Below are 21420 nucleotides of genomic sequence, written 5' to 3'. Positions count from 1 at the left end.
TTATAAAGCAGCTTTTTATTCTTGGCAATAAGATTTTCCATCCAAGCAAAACACAGCCGCGAGCGTTCAGCCCCAAAATGAGAGCGCAGATATTGTGTCCCGGATCTGCCAGAGACCTTCTGGGTAGCCCTCCCTCCCTCCCCCCAACTATGACGATATAGGAAAAGTGCTCATTACAAGGTGCAGACAATAAAAGTGAACAATTAAAGAGAAACTGCGCAGTAATGTCAGAGCCGGCACTAGTATAGCACAGGGGCCCGGGGCCCCTCACACACACACTCAGAAATGCTCATGGATCCTAATACTTTCTGCCATTGCGCTGTCCAAAATATCGCTTGTAAGCAGCAATCCAGCCGTGTCTGATAGCGTAGCGCTCACAGGGGTTGTAGTCCTCGCAGGTCTCACGGTTGCGCTCCCGGACGCTCTTGGGGCGCTCACGAAGTCTGCAGAAATAGGACATTATGTAAGTAACCACAGATAAAAGCTATACTTACCAAAACGAGTACAAACGTCCTGAAGGGTGTATGGAGCAGGCCCAGGAGCCGAGTCCGCTGCCGAGTCTGACAGCAAAAAATGGGCCCTTATACAGCCCAAGTGACCAAAAAGTTACGAGTCTCAGAATATGGCGAAGGAAAGCAATCTTAAGAAAAATTGTATTTACTTTTTGTTCAGAAAAACAATTTAAAAAGTGGATAAATTTGATATTATAGTACTGCCCACAGAATAGCGTTTGTCATTTTTACTGCACTGTAAAAACTAACTTTCCAAATGCCGCAATTGCTTTTTTTTTTTTTTTATTTCTTCCTGCTTCTAAATTTTTAAAAGTTTTTCGGAACATTAAATATCATTAAAAAAACAACAACAAATTGCCCCACAAAAAAAACAAGCCCTCATGCAGCTATGGCAATGGAAAAATTCAAACGTTATGGCTCTTGGTATGCGGGAACAAAAAAAACCGAAAATTTTAAAAAGTCGAAAAATCTGTGGTCCTGAAAGGGTTAAAGGACACCTCCACGTATGTCGCACATTAGATCTCCATGTAAATTAAGCAAACACTCCAGTCACATCCAAAGCTGCACCATTCTAGTTTCTTGTTAACGCTCAAATCATTTGTAGGAATCAAGGGAGGACCAAATGGTGTAGCAGCCAGTGACGCCCCTCCAGGAGTCCCCTGTAGTCTGTGATACTAATCAATAGAAAAGAAGTGAAGACTTAACGGCGAGTGAAAAATATTTAGGTGCATTGGCTTTTATGCTGGGTTCAAACAGGGCAAAATTGCAGTGGATGTTCTGTGCGGGCGAGATTTGCAAAATGCTGCGGCCAATGCTGAAATTGACATGCCGCACGGAATTCAAAGCCACGGCATGTCAATTTTATTGCCAATTCCGTCATCTCTTCTCTCTATGGGGAAGAGCTGGCCACAGCCGAATAAGCCACTTGAAAACCCGCAGGACTTCAAGCTGCGGAAATCTTGCAGTCCAGCTGCGAACATTCCGCAAGATTTCCACCCGTGTGAACCAAGCCTTAATACATCAGAATAGGGAATGTATAAGACACAGTGGAACAGCAGAATTATGAATGCAGCTCTGGATGTGACTGGAGTAAAGAACATAATGTAAAAGCAGAATTATGAATGCAGCTCTGGATGTGACTAGGGTACAAGGCACCATGGAGCAACAGAATTATGAATGCCGTACTGGATGTGACTGGAATACAAGACATGATGGAACAGTAGAATTATGAATGCATCTCTGAAGGTGACTATGGTATAAGGTACAATGAAACATTGTGTCTTGACTGAAGTAAAAGACACAATGCAACAGTAGAATAGTGAATGCAGCTCTGGATGTGATGAGTGGTACTGTGACCTTAGAGATTTTTCACTTGTTCCAGTTAATTCTTACTACACTATATATATGGGAGGGCAGCGATGGATATTTAGGAGTGGACAGGTGAATTCAGTCATTACTTCCTTATATCTGCCCAACGTTCTCCTTACCTATCAGTCATTCTTATGTTCCGCTGCTGGGAAGGAAAAAAGGAGTTTGCCTTTCTTGGGTTAACAAACAGATCTGCAGAAAAAATATAATATTATTGATTTGTATATATTTGTAGAGAACAGAGACAGATAGCAGAGATACAGGTAGAGAGCAGGGACAAAAAACAGCAGAGATACAGGTAGCAGAGACAAAAAAGACAGATAGCAGAGATAGAAGAGATACTGGTAGAGAGCAGGGACAAAAAACAGCAGAGATACAGGTAGCAGAGACAAAAAAGACAGCAGAGATAGAAGAGATACTGGTAGAGAGCAGGGACAAAAAACAGCAGAGATACAGGTAGCAGAGACAAAAAAAGACAGATAGCAGAGATAGAAGAGATACTGGTAGAGAGCAGGGACAAAAAACAGCAGAGATACAGGTAGCAGAGACAAAAGAGACAGATAGCAGAGGTAGAAGAGATACTGGTAGAGAGCAGGGACAAAAAACAGCAGAGATACAGGTAGCAGAGACAAAAGAGACAGAGAGAAGAGATACTGGTAGAGAGCAGGGACAGAAAACAGCAGAGATACAGGTAGCAGAGACAAAAAAGACAGATAGCAGAGATAGAAGAGATACTGGTAGAGAGCAGGGACAAAAAAACAGCAGAGATAAAGGTAGCAGAGACAAAAAAGACAGATAGCAGAGGAAGAAGAGACAGCAGAGATACAGGTAGAGAACAGGGACAAAAAACAGCAGAGATACAGGTAGCAGAGAGAAAAGAGACAGATAGCAGAGATAGAAGAGATAATGGTAGAGAGCAGGGACAAAAACAGCAGAGATACAGGTAGCAGAGACAAAAAAGACAGATAGCATAGGTAGAAGAAACAGCAGAGATACAGGTAGAGAGCAGAGACAAAAAACAGCAGAGATACAGGTAGCAGAGACAGATAGAAGAGATACTGGTAGAGAGCAGGGACAGAAAACAGCAGAGATACAGGTAGCAGAGACAAAAAAGACAGATAGCAGAGGTAGAAGAGACAGCAGAGATACAGGTAGAGAACAGGGACAAAAAACAGCAGAGATACAGGTAGCAGAGACAAAAGAGACAGATAGCAGAGATACTGGTAGAGAGCAGGGGTAGATTGCAGTCTGCAGACATAGAAAAGAGACTGCAGACGTAGACAGCAGATATTGAAGAGATAGATAGCAGACATAGAAGAGACAGCAGAGGTAAAAGAGACTGCAGAGTAAAATAGACAGCAAAGGTTGAAGCGATAGACCACAAAGGTAGAAGAGACAGCCCCTGTCTGTGTCACGGTTATAGCAGAGGGTCTGCTGTCCTCTTACAACATCTAACTTGCTGAGAGTAGCACCGAGCAGTTTGTCTGCACTGATACATTGTATTAAATCCTCAGCTGTGAGAAGGAATCGCCTTTCTCATTGCCCATTTTTCTAACATATAAAAAGCTCTTACCGTATCTCTCGTTGGACTCGTGGCTTTCCATGGAGTCTAGATAACAGGGAAAAGCATCAGGGTTATTATAGAAGGAGGTGAGATCTGCTGTCAGTGACGTGTCTGGCACTGGTTATAGCAGCCTGTATCCTATATATGTTACTGGTTATGGCAGCCTGTATCCTATATATGTTACTGGTTATAGCAGCCTGTATCCTATATATGTTACTGGTTATAGCAGCCTGTATCCTATATATGTTACTGGTTATGGCAGCCTGTATCCTATATATGTTACTGGTTATAGCAGCCTGTATCCTATATATGTTACTGGTTATAGCAGCCTGTATCCCATATATGTTACTGGTTATAGCAGTCTGTATCCCATATATGTTACTGGTTATAGCAGCCTGTATCCTATATATGTTACTGGTTATGGCAGCCTGTATCCTATATATGTTACTGGTTATAGCAGCCTGTATCCTATATATGTTACTGGTTATAGCAGTCTGTATCCCATATATGTTACTGGTTATAGCAGCATGTATCCCATATATGTTACTGGTTATAGCAGCCTGTATCCCATATATGTTACCGGTTATAGCAGTCCGTATCCCATATATGTTACTGGTTATAGCAGTCTGTATCCCATATATGTTACTGGTTATAGCAGCCTGTATCCCATATATGTTACTGGTTATAGCAGTCTGTATCCCATATATGTTACTGGTTATAGCAGCCTGTATCCCATATATGTTACTGGTTATAGCAGCCTGTATCCCATATATGTTACTGGTTATAGCAGTCTGTATCCCATATATGTTACTGGTTATAGCAGCCTGTATCCCATATATGTTACTGGTTATAGCAGCCTGTATCCCATATATGTTACTGGTTATGGCAGCCTATTTCCCATATATGTTACTGGTTATAGCAGCCTGTATCCTATATATGTTACTGGTTATGGCAGCCTGTATCCCATATATGTTACTGGTTATAGCAGCATGTATCCCATATATGTTACTGGTTATAGCAGCCTGTATCCTATATATGTTACTGGTTATAGCAGCCTGTATCCCATATATATTACTGGTTATAGCAGTCTGTATCCCATATATGTTACTGGTTATAGCAGTCTGTATCCCATATATATTACTGGTTATAGCAGTCTGTATCCCATATATGTTACTGGTTATAGCAGTCTGTATCCCATATATATTACTGGTTATAGCAGTCTGTATCCCATATATGTTACTGGTTATAGCAGTCTGTATCCCATATATGTTACTGGTTATAGCAGTCTGTATCCCATATATGTTACTGGTTATAGCAGTCTGTATCCCATATATGTTACTGGTTATAGCAGTCTGTATCCCATATATGTTACTGGTTATAGCAGTCTGTATCCCATATATGTTCATGGGTTTAGCAGTCTGTATCCCATATATGTTACTGGTTATAGCAGTCTGTATCCCATATATGTTACTGGTTATAGCAGCCTGTACCCTTCCTATGGCTCATTTTATAGCAGTCTCTGTCCTATCTATGAGTCTGGTTACAGCAGTCTGTATCCTGTATATCTCACTAGTTACAGCAGTCTGTATCCTTCCTGTGGCTCATTTTATAGCAGTCTGTATCCTGTATATCTTACTGGTTATAGCAACCTGTACCCTATATATGTTACTGGTTATAGCAGCCTGTACCCTTCCTATGGCTCATTTTATAGCAGCCTCTATCCTATCTATGACTCTGGTTACAGCAGTCTGTATCCTGTATATTTTACTAGTTACAGCAGTCTGTATCCTGTATATCTTACTGGTTATAGCAGCCTGTATTCTGTCTATGGCACGGGTGACATATCCTTCATCTGATTACTGGGACATTTGGCGTCTCCAGCCCCCTCTACAGGAACCCACACAAGAATCAATATCAGCTTTAGACAAAGCAATTGCAATTTTCGTGATCGCCTGATTTCTGAGGTCACAGCAGGTCACCCTCCCCATTGTCTCCCTCCTGTACGCAGCACCACCGCTGAGCCTGTACTTTCCCTGTTCCCAGGCACACTCTGTTATTTAGAACATTTCAGATAATTTCTAGTTTATCCTTCAAAGAAATCAAGTGACTTTTCTGTACCATAAGCGAAGGTGACCGCGACGGCCAGCGCCACCACCACGAGCAGTGCCAGGGACTTCATGCTGACTTGTCTTGTGCGTTTTTTCCTCTCCGGTTCCCACAGGAAAGTTTCTGCTGCAGATATAAGGAGTAATTACCAAATGTAAGACAACGCAGTTACTATAAAACCCACCATCTGGGGTGGGCGGTGCCAGGAATACTGAGAGGTATGTGCTGGCATGGCTGGATCAGGGGACCGCCAGAAACACAGTCAGGAAAAAATCAAAAAGGTGAAAAGTAGTAACACTGAAATAAAAACATGAGAGTGTGAACTACAAGTCCCAGGAGCCCCTGATATGCCAGATGTTCAATATCTGGACTTGCAGTCACATGATCCCATTACCCATACACACGCCTACTCCAAATATCGTAAATTAACAATAAAGGTTTGGTTCCATCTTATATAACAGTTCTGCAACTTTTTAGTAGGTTTGTGTTTCAATTCCTCCCCCTTTTTCACATTTCTGCTTGTTTTCAGTGAATGTCAACATTCAAAACTTGCCCTGATCATGTCTAACTGCCCCCCTACGGATTAAATGGGGCCCAGTAGCAAGAAACCATTTGATCAGTTTATACTCAGAAGACTTTTCGGGGGAAAAAAAGGGCTTCTTAAGGCTAAAACCACCCACAAGAAAGAGTTAATGTGGACCCACTTATGTGGATATGACTTTCCAATACTCATCATCCCCTCCGGGCATGGAGAAGCCTCATATTCATTTCACCTGTTGCTTTCTGACCACAATTTCCATGAAAGGAAATTGCGCTTTACATCCAGATTATTGGTACCTTCTGCCTCTGGTTATTTATGTATCACAGGTCCAAACTTCACCTTTAAGATGTGCCCCCCCCCCCCCCCCCTCTTAAACTACAGGGATCCCCAGGAAACATCAATTCTTTGCTGACTAAAAGATATAAGTAGTAAGAGCAAACAAATTGCATATTAACAGCTTGTATGTTTCATTCAGTCGGTGTATGTAACCACTGAGCCAGCTTTTCGTCAATATTAAAGCTCATAACAGAATAACTTCTGTTGATCTGTAACAATTTTCATATAATCAATCACTATAATTGATATTATGATAGTATACCAACAAGCAATGTCCTCAATGGACAAACATGCATTTAACCACTGAGCCAGTTTCTCCTCTATATTAGAGTTATGGTTGTTGTATAAGAATTCTCATAAAATCAATATAATTGATTATGCAATAATATACTGACAAACATGATCCTCAAGACAAATGAGGGTCTTGAGTCAGTGCATATAATTACTGAGTCAGCTTCTCCTCTGTGTTAGAGCTAATGACATAATAATTTCTGTTCTTCTATAAGAATTCTCAAAGATCAATATCATTCATAATGTAATAAAATACTGACAAGCACAGTCCTCAAGGGACAAATTTTGGTTCTTGAGTCAGTTTATGTATTCACTAAGCCAGTTTCTCCTTTATTAGAGCTAAAAACATAATCATTTCTGTTCTCCTGTATGAATTCTCATATAAACAATGTATATAATAATAATATGATAATATACTGACAATCACAGTCGTCAGGGGACAAATATGGGTCTTGAGTCTGTGCATATAATCACTGAGTCAGCTTCCCCCCCATATTAGAATTAATGATAATAATAATCATTCTCCGTAAGAATTCTCATAAAGTAGATCAATATAATTAATATAATAATATACTGACAAGTAATCCTCTTAGTTTACAAATCTAGGTCTTGAGTCAGTGCATGTAATCACTAAGCTAGTTTCTGCACTATATTACAACTAATAACATAACTTCTGCTGTTATATATGAATTATTGTATAATCAATATGATTGATACTATGGTAATATACTGACAATCAAGGTCCTCGAAGGACAAATCTGGGTCTTCAGTCAGTGCATTTAATCACTGAACCAGCACAATTAGAGACAGAACTGTAGCATAATAGTAATTAATGTTCTCAGAATAAAAGTAACAAGTATCCTGCCGCTCACGTTCTACCTACAGAGTCTAGTATATAATACAGCATGTTATATGATACTCACGGCTAGTGCTGCTTGCAGGGACTGGTGAAGAGATGTCTGGATGAGAGGGGTATTTATCCTGAAAAGTCCACCTCCAACCCCCTTAATGTTTGCCTGCCCATCATTAAGATCCTACCTCAGTCTTAACACTTCCTTCCCTCCTGGAGGAAATTTCAGACCACGCTTCAGACATAAACCACACATGGTCCTTAATTGGCCGCAGACCGACGGGGTGGGGGGTGGGGGGGTGAAAATGAAGGAATATTTGGAAACTCAACAGGTTCTTAAGATGCTGATCACTGTGTAGGTACAATGTCTTCGGGAGGTTTGAAATGTTGTCCTGCAAGTCTCTCAAAATCTTATAACCCTGAAATCAGCGCAATGCCTGATCACATAATTATACAGGGTGATTCAAAAGTCAGGGCCACCCAGAATATTTTCTGATCTCAAAGGGATACAATAAGGAAACTTTGTGGAACACTTAGATGGTTAGGAGAACCCTTTTTGGCACTATGGTGGTGCCTGTTGGCCATCTTGGTGGCAGCCAACTTAAATTTAGCCTAAGAGACTTCAATGGAAAGGGGGTCCTGCAACCATTTTTGAGTTATGGTTGATGTCATGTTAAGTATTCATAAAGTTGTAATATTGAATTACGTGGTGTGGAAAGCGCTCATTTTGGGTCTTTTTAGGTACCAGAAGATGCCAATAACAATCCGGGACAAAACTAAGATCATCCTGATAGTCGGTAACAGAAGTATACGTGAAGCGGCCAAGAGGCAGGGCTGTGACTACCTCTCAGACATGATATGCAAGCTTGTTGTCAGCGGTAATAGATGATGTTACTGTAGTATAAGCTGTGCAGATCTAATGTCTGATCATATGTAATTATATCAATGATGTCATCTCCAGGGGGCGGGGCTGTGACTACCTCTCAGACATGATATGCAAGCTTGTTGTCAGCAGTAATTAGGTGATGTTACTGTAGTATAAGCTGTGCAGATCTAATGTCTGATCATATGTAATTATATCAGTGATGTCATCTCCAGGGGACGGGGCTGTGACTACCTCTCAGACATGATATGCAAGCTTGTTGTCAGCAGTAATAGATGATGTTACTGTAGGATTAGGTGTGCGGATGTTATGTCTGATTACATGTAACTATATCAGTGATGTCATCACCAGGGGTGGGGCTGTGACTACTTCACAGATATGATATAACAGCTGGTTGTCAGCAGTAATGGATGAATAGCTGTTACTGTAGTATAAGGTGTGTGGATCACATGTAATCACCTGGGGGCGTGTAATTAGGTGATGTTACTGTAGTATAAGCTTTGCAGATCTAATGTCTGATCACATGTAATTTTATCAGTGATGTCATTATTAGGGGGCGGAGCTGTGACTACCTCTCAAACATGATATCCAGGCTGGTTGCCAGCAGTAATAGATGAATACCATTTACTGTAGTATAATGTATGAGGATCTCATGTCTGATGACATGTCATTATATCAATGATGTCATCACATGAAAGCGGGGCTGTGACTACCTCTCACACATTATATGCAGGCTGGTTGTCAGCAATAATAGATGATGTCACTGTAGTATAATGTATGAGAATCTCATGTCTGATGACATGTACCTATATCAGTGCTGTCATCACCAGGGGGCGTGGCTTTGACTACCTCTCAGATATGATATACCAGCTGGTTGTCAGCAGTAATAGATGATGTTACTGTAGGATTAGGTGTGCGGATGTTATGTCTGATTACATGTAACTATATCAGTGATGTCATCACCAGGGGTGGGGCTGTGACTACTTAACAGATATGATATAACAGCTGGTTGTCAGCAGTAATGGATGAATAGCTGTTACTGTAGTATAAGGTGTGTGGATCACATGTAATCACCTGGGGGCGTGGCTGGGGAAAGCTGTAAACAATTTTATGTAGTTGGTGCGCCCCTTTAATTCTGTGCATGGCGTTATAATCTCAGCACCTGAGTAGATCTGCAGGTGTTGTTTACCCTGGAATGAATGGCGCTCTGTTCTCTTCTCTTATAAACATGATGTGTTGCAGTCAGTCGGAGAGTTCACAGAACATTTCTCTTCCATACATGTTACACAACACGGAAAGTCTGCTGCCGGTGAGTTCTCAATGTCCGCAGTATATTCCTGGGATTAAGAGTTTTCCACCAAGATCTGAGCTCACATGTTTGTTTCTATCGTCTGGACTGAAAGAACGACATCTGCCGGAGAGAAGTTGTTATGTGCTGTAATTATCAGCTCATTGTCAAATCTATATAGTTAGATAGATAGACAGATAGACAGACAGACACATCGGGATAGCATCATGTGATCAGAAAATGACATCACTGGACAGAATCTGATGAAATAATGACACTTTCCAGAACACTGCTCACCAGAGCAAACTGTGCAGGCACTGAGCAAGTAGTGAATACTAATAGATTTCAGCTCTGAAGCTGTAAGAAACTGAGGGCAATCCGACAGGATTGCTGGGAACAATCACATCTTGCTCTACTGGCTGACACGCTACCAAACCTTTGTTTTCATTAGGATGAATATAGGATGTAACTCAGGATCAGTACACAATAAGTAATGTGTGTGCACAGTTACTCTCAACAGCAGAATAGTGAGTGCAGCTCTGCAGTAAAATACTGCATGTAACTCTGGATCAGTAGAGGATAATTAATGTATGTAAGCAGTGACTGCACGAGCAGAATGGTGAGTGCAGCTCCGGATGTAACTCGGGTTCAGTACAGGATTAGTAATGTATATACACAGTGATTCCACCAGCAGAATAGTGAGTGCAGCTCTGGAGTATAAGGCTGCCTGTTCACGGGCGTTGCGGTATCTCGCCGCGGATCTCTGCCGCGGTAGCCACCGCACGGGAGCAGGAGCCAGCAGACGGATCTGTCAGATAGGCTCACTGTAGAGAATCGCGGCAATTCGCAGCATGCAGCGATTTGCCGGCTGCGAGCGGAGAATCGCTATGATTCTCCGCTCGTGGACAGGGGGGCTGCGCTTTCCATAGCAACGCTATGCACTGTGTCCCCGCGGCCGGATTATCGCCGCGGGGAACGCAATGCAATAACGCCAGTGGACAAGCAGCCTAATACAGGATGTAACTCAGGATCAGTACAGGATAAGTAATGCATTAACACAGTGATTCCACCAGCAGAATAGTGAGTGCAGCTCTGGAGTATAATACTGGATGTAACTCTGGATCAGTACAGGATAAGTAATGTATGTACACAGTGACTCCACCAGCAGAATAGTGAGTGCAGCTCTGGAGTATAATACCGTATGTAACTCAGGATCAGTACAGGATAAGTAATGTAATCAGCCTGAAGCCAACACTAGGGGGAGCTGAGGAGATTACTCTATACTGTATTATTATCACATTCTATGTATATACAGTTTACATGGAATTCCCTCTAGTGGTGGCTTCTGGTAGATATATTATCATGTACCTCTTTAGAGATTGAAATATACTCTATAAGTGGTAAAATGATTGGTAGTTCCAGGTCCGCAAGTTTAAAGCAAACTCTTTTGTCTCCGTCAACACAGCAGGAAAAAAAAATTGGTATCTCCGCATCCGTAAAAGTCCAGTTTAGTAATAAATCACTTTACTATTCCCACATGGTGAACACCATCAATGCTAAATTTGGTCTGTTTTGGTCACCCCATCTCCAAGAGAAAACTGTATAAAAAGAAATCAAAAAGACATTTGTACCCTAAAATGGTACCCATAGAACCTAGAGGTCACCTTACAGAAGTCAAGCCCTCACACAGCTGTACAACATAAAAAACTATACATTTGCTATCGCTGTAATCATACTGACCCACAGAAGAAAAGATGTCATTGTTACACGACCATTAACGCTGTAATAATAAACCACGCCAAATCTAGTGAAATTGTGTTTTTTTTTTTACCTTTTTATCCCACTTAGAAATGTTTAAAAGTTTCCCATTACATTATATAATACAATAAATGCTACAATAAAAAACTACAACTCGCTCCGCCAAGAACAAGCCCTCCTGCAGCAAAAATAAAAAGTTGTGATTTTTTTTTGAAAATAGGGAATTTTTTTTTTTTTTTTTAAAAGTGCTGCAGCAGGAAGGGGTTAAGGTTCAGCTCCAGTGGATATGGACCCCCATGTCAGACTTTTCTGGTTACTTCAGTGTTTGCCTTGACTTCCAGTATAAATGATATTACTAATAGCCGCTTCTCGTCGCAGGTAGTGGGAGTCATCCCATTAATAACTGCGCACATTTCCTGCTGGATGAGGAATATTCTACCGACTTCTGTTTGCAGTTTTTGGCACGGCTCATCCACCACCCACTTTGGGGAGAAACATTGCCCCTGGCTCTCAAACATCCGTATGTGACTGGCAGAGGTTCTGACTGCGTGCGCTGGCACCGCCTCTGGTTCCCTCAGGTCATACACACACAGGGCTCCACAGAACGTGGTTTATGGCTTATTTATTCGATCTCCCCCACCTTGACCAATTCTTGGATCGGATTGCTGCAGATGGAAGGAATTAAAGGCGAGGAGAAAAGATCTGTTTACCTTGTCTGAAAAATAATGTGCTGAAATGGAAACAGGTCGATGGCAAGAGTTATTTATCATGCAAATAATGGACGTTTATGTAATCTGGAAGGTCGGGCAGAACAAGCAGCTAGAATGGTGCTGCCAAGGCCAGAAGGGCTTAATAAGGGGATGAACTGAATGAACCGTAATTCATAGAATTTCTTTTAATTGTATAATTTTGCAATTGATTTTTTAAAATATAGAATAATGACCACCAAAAAAATGGCTGACAACAATATGGCCGCCTTTACTGCTCCTTCACCCAACTTTCCCTGGGACTAGATCTGTGAATTGTCTTACGATACAGCGAGATGGGATGAATGGATAAATCCCTATATAGCCAGGCCAATTAGTCACTCAGTGGCTTGGGAAAGCTGGGTACCATAATGGCAGCTATGTTTGTTGTTACCCAGCTTTCCCAATCACTAACATAATTGATAAGAACTTTCAAGAGACAACGTCAGAGGAGCTGGCGTTACTGGAGTCATTCTTAAACTTTAGGGATAGATCAGCACACAACTTTGCTGATGTGATGTTTCTGCTTCTGTTTACTCTGCGCTGCTTTGGGTGTGACTGTGTTCTTAGATCCCATGTAGAGAAGGGGCATGAGGGAGAAGAGGCTTCTAAATACTTGCCATACTTGAGCCTGTGTCCTCCACATCATGAGATGGTTGTGACTGACAGCTGTCCTGCTGCAACAGCAGGGATCAGTGATTAACCGCTTTGGCATTTAAGGGGTTAATCACTGTAAACCCCTTAAATGCTACAATCTGCGTGGGTCGTGGTATGTAAATGGTTTACTGTGACGTCATGGGCCTTCCGCCATTTAATCACGGAGAGTCGATTCCAGTCAATGGCATCAATATCTGCCATGGCCTGTGATTGCTATGATAAGCCATAATGCATTGCAGTACCGAAGTACTGCAGTGCATTATCACAGTGATCATAGCATTGCAGGTTCAAATCCCCTACAGGACAAGGGGGAAAGGGACTTGTTATTTGTATAGCGCCAACTTATTCTGCAGTGCTTTAAGGTAATTTATTTAAAATCCCTTTAAATTTCTTCTTTCTGGAAATCACTTTAAGGCTGGGTTCACATGGAGTGGATTTGCTGCGGAAATTCCGTGCATCCCGGGATTAGCCAGCCATGTGGATGAGATTTCTCAGAAATCTCATTCACACGGGATGACCAATCCGCTGCGGCTAAGCCGTCAGAAGCCGAGTTATCCATCTTCATTTTCATGTGCACTATAGAAAAAAAAGTCTTTAAAATGAAATATTTGCAAAAATATGAACCTTTATTTTTTCTCCTCTAAATTGCATTAACTTCACAAAAAAACAAACTGTGGGGTCAAAAAAAACATGACCTGCCTCAGTGAATATATTAAAGGGGGTACTTTTTAATATGGAAGCATTTGTGGGGAGTAGCTATCATTCTGACACCTGGGAGCCTTTGTAATCTTGGCTTGGTATAGAAAAACACAATGTTTCTCAAAATTTTAAATGGAGTTAATTTCTGGAATTTAGCCCCGCCCCCGTTCCGCCTCCTCTCATTGCAAATAGGGCAGAGGGGCAGAGAGAGGGCGGGAGCTTTTTTTCATGCCATTTGTTATCTGGTCTCCTAGCAACATGTCTATGAATCCGCGTCCATTTGCAGTGTAATTGCATATGCACTATGGATCAAACGCATCCATAGAGATCTGTGGAGCTCATACACGTGGAATCCGCTGTGAAATAGAACGTCGTGATCTTTCTTTGGCTTGCGGAACCCACAATTCCTACCTGAAGTGTGAGCGAAACAGCAAAAGCTGATGCATTTGATAGACCGCATATTACAACGTATTACACGTGCGGACGGCGATCGTGGAATACACAATTCAAATGTGTTCCTGTGAGACGAGCCTGAGTCTTTCTTTGTTTATGAACAATCCCTCTAGAGCTGGCCTCACATGGGCGGAAGCATATTTACTCGCACCTGAGTGCTGCGTATTTAAGGAATGAACTATGCTTTTTTTGCGTGCGCATTGGCATATTTTACTGTATTCTTTGCAAGGCATGTTCATTTGAATTGACTACTCAGTTCCAGATGTGTTCTTTTTCCAGTGGAATTACACAGTATATAACGCATCTCCTTGCATATTGCACACGCATTTGCGCACCCCCCCCCCACCCCCCATTGACCTATATGGGGACCCTTGGTGTGGAAATACGCAGAAAAATAGAGCACGTTCAATTTTTTTTTTTTGAGACCGAAATGTATGTGTAAAATATGGGAATGTGAATGAACACACTGAAATCAAAGGGTTCTGCCTCTGTGTATTGTGCATGCAAAATATTGCGCACACATGTGCCCGTGTGAAGTCGGCTTAAATCTTCCCCTGGTTTATCGACAATCCCTTTAAATGTATCCCAATGTATGGACTTTGCGTTTAAGTCCTTCCTTATTGATGAACAACCCCTCTAAGTCTTCCCTTCTTCCTCCCATCGTTGTGTTTCTGCGGTTCCTGCCGCCTCTCCCTCCGCTCCAGATTTCATTTTTCGTGACTTTCTCCTTTACATGGAAATGAGACGCAACCACATAAAAGCAAACATTGCTGCTGATTTAACTTCCTCCCCGCCTCTGCCCGAAAGAAGGAATTTACTGTACTAGTGTTCCATGAACGAATGCCTGGAGCGCCGCCAATTCCTAATCCGACCGACCCACCTGCCCAAAGAGAAGGAGATTGGCCCCAAAGTACACTGAAATATGAAGGACCCGGGGCTGTGCTTTATAGAGGCTCCTTTACTGTCTTAGAGGGAACCTGTCTGGTTCTGATATCATTACAATGCTTAACTAGGGGGCGCAACTGTACAATGTAAATGACCCCCTAAATGCGCCAATTGAAATTGTATTTACATGGTGATTGCAATTGTGATCTATAAAAAATGTTCACTTTTTTTTTTAGCAATTTTCTTACAGTTTTCATGCATTTTTGCAATTTCTACAATTTCCATCCCTTTTTGATCTGTTTTTTTTTACACGCATAAAATAAATGCATAAATGTACCGATTCTGCACTTCCTGTTTTTATTCATGGTCCCCATGATTACATCTGTTAAAAACTAGAGATGAGCGAACCTACTCGGCCACACCCTTTTTCGCCCGAGCGCCGCGATTTTCGAGTACTTCCGTACTCGGGCGAAAAGATTCGGGGGGCGCCGTGGGTGAGTGGGGGGTTGCAGCGGGGAGTGGGGGGGAGAGGGAGAGAAAGAGGGCTCCCCCCTGTTCCGCGCTGCTACCACCCGCTCCGCCACGCCTCCCCCCGCCCCCCGGCGCCCCCCGAATCTTTTCACCCGAGTACTGAAGTACTCGAAAATCGCGGTGCTCGATCGAGTAATTACTCGAAACGAGTATATTGGCTCATCTCTATTAAAAACAGATCGTACTCACATCATGCACATGCAACCCTTTTTTTTTTTAGACACACCCATTGACTTGAATGGACAATTTTCATTAGAAATCGGACAAAAGCAGGACACGGTGATTTCCTTTTACTTGGAGTAAGAACCGCGTGGGTGCAATGCAAGGTTTACTCATTTAAAGCTTTTAGCTGCGGCGGAGTATTGCTACTTTCTTGAACTGATGCGAGGCGGTTTTAACACAAAAATGCCTTGCATCCGTGGGCACATCATACATTAAGGAGCGCGATATAGAGCCAAGTTTCACAGCCCGATATCACACTTTTTGTGAAATTAGCTGAAGGGTAGATTCACGTGAACGATTTTTTCGTTCAGTTTTTTGTTTATAAAACTTATACCAGATGTATATATAATTATACGATATATAATTATATGCAGTAGATACCCAGATTATACCAGAATGCTCCATATCCCTATATACAGGAGATGCATAACTTATACCAGCTGTACAAATATAATTATATACAGGAGATACCCAGGTTATACCAGCATGCTCCACATCACTATATACAGGAGACTAGCTAATATACCCAGCTTTGCCTAAGTTAAATTAATACAGGTGTTTACGTGTTGTTCACACAGAAATTTTTATGAAGTCGTGATTACTTCAGAGGAACCGAGGAATAAAATATGTATACACATAGAGGAGCGTTAGATTCTCCTCAGGCTGCATGTACTGATGTGCCACCCCTCCCACTCTCCTCACTTGTTACCCAAAAGGTAACGCCACTTTTTGTTCAAATTTACCCCCAAACTGGAGGTTGCAGCCCCTTCTTAGCCTTAAAGGCATGCTCAATCCCTGCAGTGCATGGCCGCCTCCTTATGTACTTTACAGCCTTTTAGTATATGCACACAGAGGTCAGTTAGATTGTCCTCAGCATACAAATATTTTCCCTAGGCTTTATGGTTTCTTAGAAAAGAACTATCTTATGTCTCATGGATTTTCGCACAGTTTTTCATGCTTAAAATTGAATATTGAAGTTGTGACCCCTTTACGTTTCCTATTTACGATGTAAAGAATGGTTGTGGCAAATTTCATGTTTGTGCGGTACAGGTTAATTACATTACATAGGGGGTCATTTACTTTGACACTTAGAATTGAATAATCAAGTTGTACATTTCCTATTTAGGACCTGAAGAATGCTCCTGCCAAATTTCAAGTTTGTACCACACCGGGAAGTTGAAGAATTAGATAAATTACATTACATAGGGAGTCACTTACTTTCATGCTTAGAATTGAATAATCAAGTTGCTAGCCCTTTACTCCTCCTAATTAGGACCTAAAGAATGGTTGTGCCAAATTTCAAGTTTGTATGACACCAGATAGTTAGAGAATTAGTGGCAAGTCAGTGAGGGCTTTCGCCTTTATATATATGTAGATGTATAACTTATACCAGCTGTACATATATATATATATATATATATATATATAATTATATATAGGAGATCCCCAGGTTATACCAGCATGCTCCATATCACTATATACAGGGAGATATATAACTTATACCAGCTGTACATATATAATTATATAAAGGAGATGCCCAAGTTACACCACCATGCTCCACATCACTGTATACAGGAGATGTATAATTTATACCAGCTGTACATATATATAAATGAGATACCCAGGTTATACCAGTTATGGTCCATATCACTATATACGGATGTATAACTTATACCAGCTGTAGATATATAATTATATACAGGAGATACCCAGGTTATATCAGCATGGTCTGTATCAGGTGGGGAGGCATCGGAGCTGGACTTTTACACCCAGGCCCCTGAGCCTTTAGCTACGCCCCTGTTTGGGATATTAAAGTAGGATTCTGGTGGCTAATGAATTGGAGGTTTCAGATTGAGTAACCAGCAAAAGGTCCCTAAAGACGCAGGGTCAAGATGTTTGTCTAAAAGTTTGGGAAGTCGCCTTAAAGGAATGGTTAGTGATAGGGAAGGTGCAAGGGTGGATTTGAGAGAGCTTCAGGTCCAGCAGGCACCACGCAGGGGAGGATTGGATGTCTTAGATCTGTATCTGCTTGCCGTTGGAAACCAAAGATCACCCGAGCAAGTGTTGCCATGTGCCAGGCGAGTCGGTGCCTGCATTTTATGGCTGCTATGACGGAAGGCCAGCTGTTCAGTTGGATAGCTCTGTAATATTCTGCCCGTCTTTCTACTTCCAGAAGAACCTTGAAATTTGTACAAGTCTTTTTGAAAAAGGATTGTAGGATGTGAATCAGCAGCATTTGGAGTCTATAGAGGATTTTCATTAGAATATAGTGTTTTTTTTGTTCTTTTTTCCTAGCAAAATATGATAGGGAGGTTATATGGATATGATTAGGTCTGCCAAGTTATTAGCAATATTACAGAGCGCTCCCAGATATGCTATTACTTCGTTGGACCAGGTATACAGGGACACCCTTCAGAGTTCCCCAACACTATTGGAGGGGGACGTGACCTTTAGAATGGTTGATTTAGTGTTATTGACTTTCAAATTGGAGGTAAAGCCTTAAATTTCCAATATTTCAGTTCATCTCCTAAACGCCTGAATTGGGTTTGTAATTAGAAAGAATACGATCAATTATGGTTGGTTTCACTCGTACGTTGGAATCTCCGTCCCAAGGTTCTGTCGCAGATCCGGCTCAAAATACTGGAAGAAAAACTGTTGCATGCAGTACTTTTTTTTCCAGCCAACAGATGGGCAGCTGAGCGGAAACTGAACGGACCCCATTATAGTCAATGGGGTCCGTTTGGTGCTGCCTGGTTCCATCCTGAGATGGAGCTGGTCAGCCGCAGGGATTTCTCTTTCCTGCTACCTGAACAGAGCAGAGCAGGAAAACGGAACTCCGAGCGCAGGTGTGAAACCACCCAGTGTCTGCTAGTTGGATGGACTCTTTGAAAAGGACAATCCCTGTATGCCGGGGTCCTGTCTAACTGTCTGCAGCAAAGTCTATAATTAGAGATGAGCGAGCATACTCGATAAGGCAAACTACTTGAGCCTTATTCGAGTACCTGCCCGCTCGGCTCTAAAGATTCGGGTGCCGGCAGGGGGCGGGGAGCGGCCGGGGAGAGTGGGGAGGAACGGAGGGGAGATCTCTCTCTCCCTCTCTCCCCCCCCCCCCCCCGCTCCCCCTGCTCACCGCCGCAACTCACCTGTCACCCGCGCCGGCAGCCGAATCTTTAGAGACGAGTGGGCAGGTACTCAAATAAGGCACTACTCGCTCCAGTAGTTTGCCTTAGCGAGTACGCTCGCTCATCTCTATCTATAATGTCAAGAAAAAGAGTGTAGGAGAAGGGGCATCCTTGGCGTGCGACATTTGTAATATCACAGGTCGGGGACAAATTTTCATGTGGCTGGGAAGATAGAGAGAAAATCGCTCCAATGAAATGTGGAGGGAAGGTAAGCGTATATAATGTAGTCCTCATAAATGAAAAGCATATTAATTCCAATGGTTATAGTCACACGTGCAATTTTTTAAATTTTTTTTTTAATTGAACAAAAAGTCCAAGCAAACAATAATTTGCAGTATGACGTATTTTATTGCAATGTTTGAACAAAAAATACCCTTTCACATCTATGGATGCATTAAAAAAACAGATTGCGCTTGTTTGATGCGATTGTGATCCATTTTTATCCCATGTAAACGCGGTGATCCTACAAAAACAAAGCCTGCAGAACCCATCATAAGGGATTTTTTTACGCACGCAAAAATTTAGATGCAAAACGGATGAAAATTTCGCTGAAAAATCACAGAAATGGATGAAAATGAGATGAAAATCTCCAAAAGAACTGAGAGAAGACAACACTTGGCTACCCACACAGGTATAGAGTCCGCCAGTGTGCGTTTTCACGCCGATTCGAGGCGTTTTTCAGGCACAAGGCTGTTTTCAATGGGCACAGTATGCAATACTGCAGCAGGTTTTCTGTTCAGGACTCTGGGAGAGCAGGGTGGCACTCGCTGTGGGTGCTAGTGGCCATATTAGTTGTGGGTGGGGTTGTGCAATGTTCTGCAGGGATTAGGGAAGAGCCAGATGGATCCCATTTGGAGCAGATGTAGGAGGATGTAATAAATAACAGGACAGGAAATAGCGCTATTTTTAGCTTTTCCTATTTCACCCGCACTAATAATAGCTATCAGATGTTACAAAGTTGCACATCAGCCGCAGTGAGTCACGGAGCAGGGGGCAGCGAGCCGCAGTCATGGCCGTCCGCTTCCCACGGACAGGTGGATTCGGTTCACAGGAAGGATATAGAGCATTTTCCTAAAAGTGGAAGATGTCCGGTGAATAGGAAGCTTTAGTCGTGCCTCTCCTGCCAGTTATCTGGGAGAGCTGGGTGTCTGACAAGCAATCTGGCCCTTATTACAGAGGTTGGCACCCAGCTTTTCTGCAGTCCTGAATGGAAGTTCTGCTTTATTGTGCACTGATATAGGCTGTATTATGGCATAAGTAGACAGATTTGCCGTTCAGGAGTGTGGGAAAGCTGAGTGGCGAACAAATCTGTCACTATAGTAGCTTCCAATGGGCTGAACTTAACTGGCATTTCCAGCTCTGGTCTTAGTGTAGTTCCCCTGGCGCAGGATGCACCTAATGTATGAAGAGGCGCACAGATCTTGCAAAAAACATTGTGTTCTTTTCTTGTGCAATTTCTGTGCAATTTTGCAACACACATACTCATTTTACTCAGCCCGGTAGCGCGAGGACAATAAGTTGCTGCATGTCCTATTTTTGAACGATTCTGTAGCAAAATGCATCGCAATCGCAGAAAAAAATTAATCGCTAATTCACATGATGGAGCGCGATATCAGGCCGTGAAACTGGAGAAGTGTTTCCTATGGATTTGAATGGGAAACCTCGCATGCACATCACACGGCATGCGAGAGCCCTACAATGTATTTAAGCTCCCAATGAAATCAATAGGCGATGCGTTCCGAGGAACACTAAAAAATACAACATGCCATGATTTTATTTCCTCGCAGCATCATTGAGGAAAAACATCGCTCGTGTATGACTCTATTAAAGAGAATGGAGTTCACATTCGCTCATGTTTTCTGAGTCTCACAGTGCATAAAACTCACACGAGATTAGCGCTAGTGTGAAAGCAGCCTAAGGGCTTCTTCAGATGGGCGTGATTTTGTCCTGTTATGCCCCCGTGATAATCACGTCCGAGTAATGGGACGAAGCTAAACCATTGATTTCAATGGTTTTGTTTTCATTAGCACTATTCTCGCCCACAAATAGTACATGCAAGAAAAGATAGCACTCGCCCTATCTTTCTCGCACGTAGTTAATACTTTGTGCGGAAATGATAGGGCAGGACCTCTCTTGCTGCTGTTTTATTGGAGCTTGCGCACTATGGCGCAGAGTTTGAATACTCCAAGCAAAAGCCCTGTTCATGCGCTAATACACTCTGTAGCGGCGAGCATGGTTGCGTATACGGATGCGCATATTTGATGCCATTGTGGTCCATAGAAATAGTGTGCAGAACCTTTAATTACATCACTTGGTTCATTGTGCGTTTTTTTTAAATGCAGATAAAAATCACAGAAATGCAAAATAATTGGGTGGAAATCGCCCGAAAAATCTGACTGAAATAAAAACACCTGTGTGGATATACCTTAACCCTTTACAATCCAATTTTGGATTCAGCGTTTCCTAGGGGGCTTTCTCTTTCTTCCATTATACAGTGGCGCCATCTTCTGGCTAGAGCCAGTACTGCGGTATGGGACATGCTGGAGAG

General features: G+C 42.2%; 2 protein-coding genes across 6 annotated transcripts in view; one reads left to right on the top strand and one right to left on the bottom strand.

Annotated features, from left to right (window-relative positions):
• MGP (matrix Gla protein) lies at window positions 1–7789 on the bottom strand. Of its 2 annotated transcripts, none has more exons than XM_066596930.1 (5): window positions 7642–7789; window positions 5563–5676; window positions 3454–3489; window positions 2000–2072; window positions 1–443 (listed from the first exon to the last, which is right to left on the bottom strand). In XM_066596930.1, the coding sequence occupies exons 2-5, from the start codon at window positions 5621–5623 to the stop codon at window positions 299–301; spliced, it is 315 nt and encodes a 104-aa protein (XP_066453027.1). In that variant the 5' UTR covers window positions 5624–5676; window positions 7642–7789; the 3' UTR covers window positions 1–298. The 2 variants fall into 2 exon arrangements, with proteins under 2 accessions (XP_066453027.1, XP_066453028.1); XM_066596931.1 differs by having other exon boundaries at window positions 5563–5673; window positions 7642–7768.
• Window positions 7790–19854: 12065 nt separating this feature from the next.
• The window catches only part of PDE6H (phosphodiesterase 6H), a 52781-nt gene continuing 51215 nt past the window's right edge, over window positions 19855–21420 (top strand). For all 4 annotated transcript variants that reach the window (XM_066594679.1, XM_066594677.1, XM_066594675.1 and 1 more), the window contains exon 1: window positions 19855–20050. The gene's annotated coding sequence lies outside the window, so the exon portion shown is untranslated. The remainder of the gene's footprint in view (window positions 20051–21420) is intronic.

Source organism: Eleutherodactylus coqui, chromosome 3 (genome assembly GCF_035609145.1).
Source record: "Eleutherodactylus coqui strain aEleCoq1 chromosome 3, aEleCoq1.hap1, whole genome shotgun sequence".
Lineage (NCBI taxonomy): Eukaryota > Metazoa > Chordata > Amphibia > Anura > Eleutherodactylidae > Eleutherodactylus > Eleutherodactylus coqui.
Note: the sequence above shows the minus strand (reverse complement) of the source record. Positions and strands in the feature narration are given on the sequence as shown.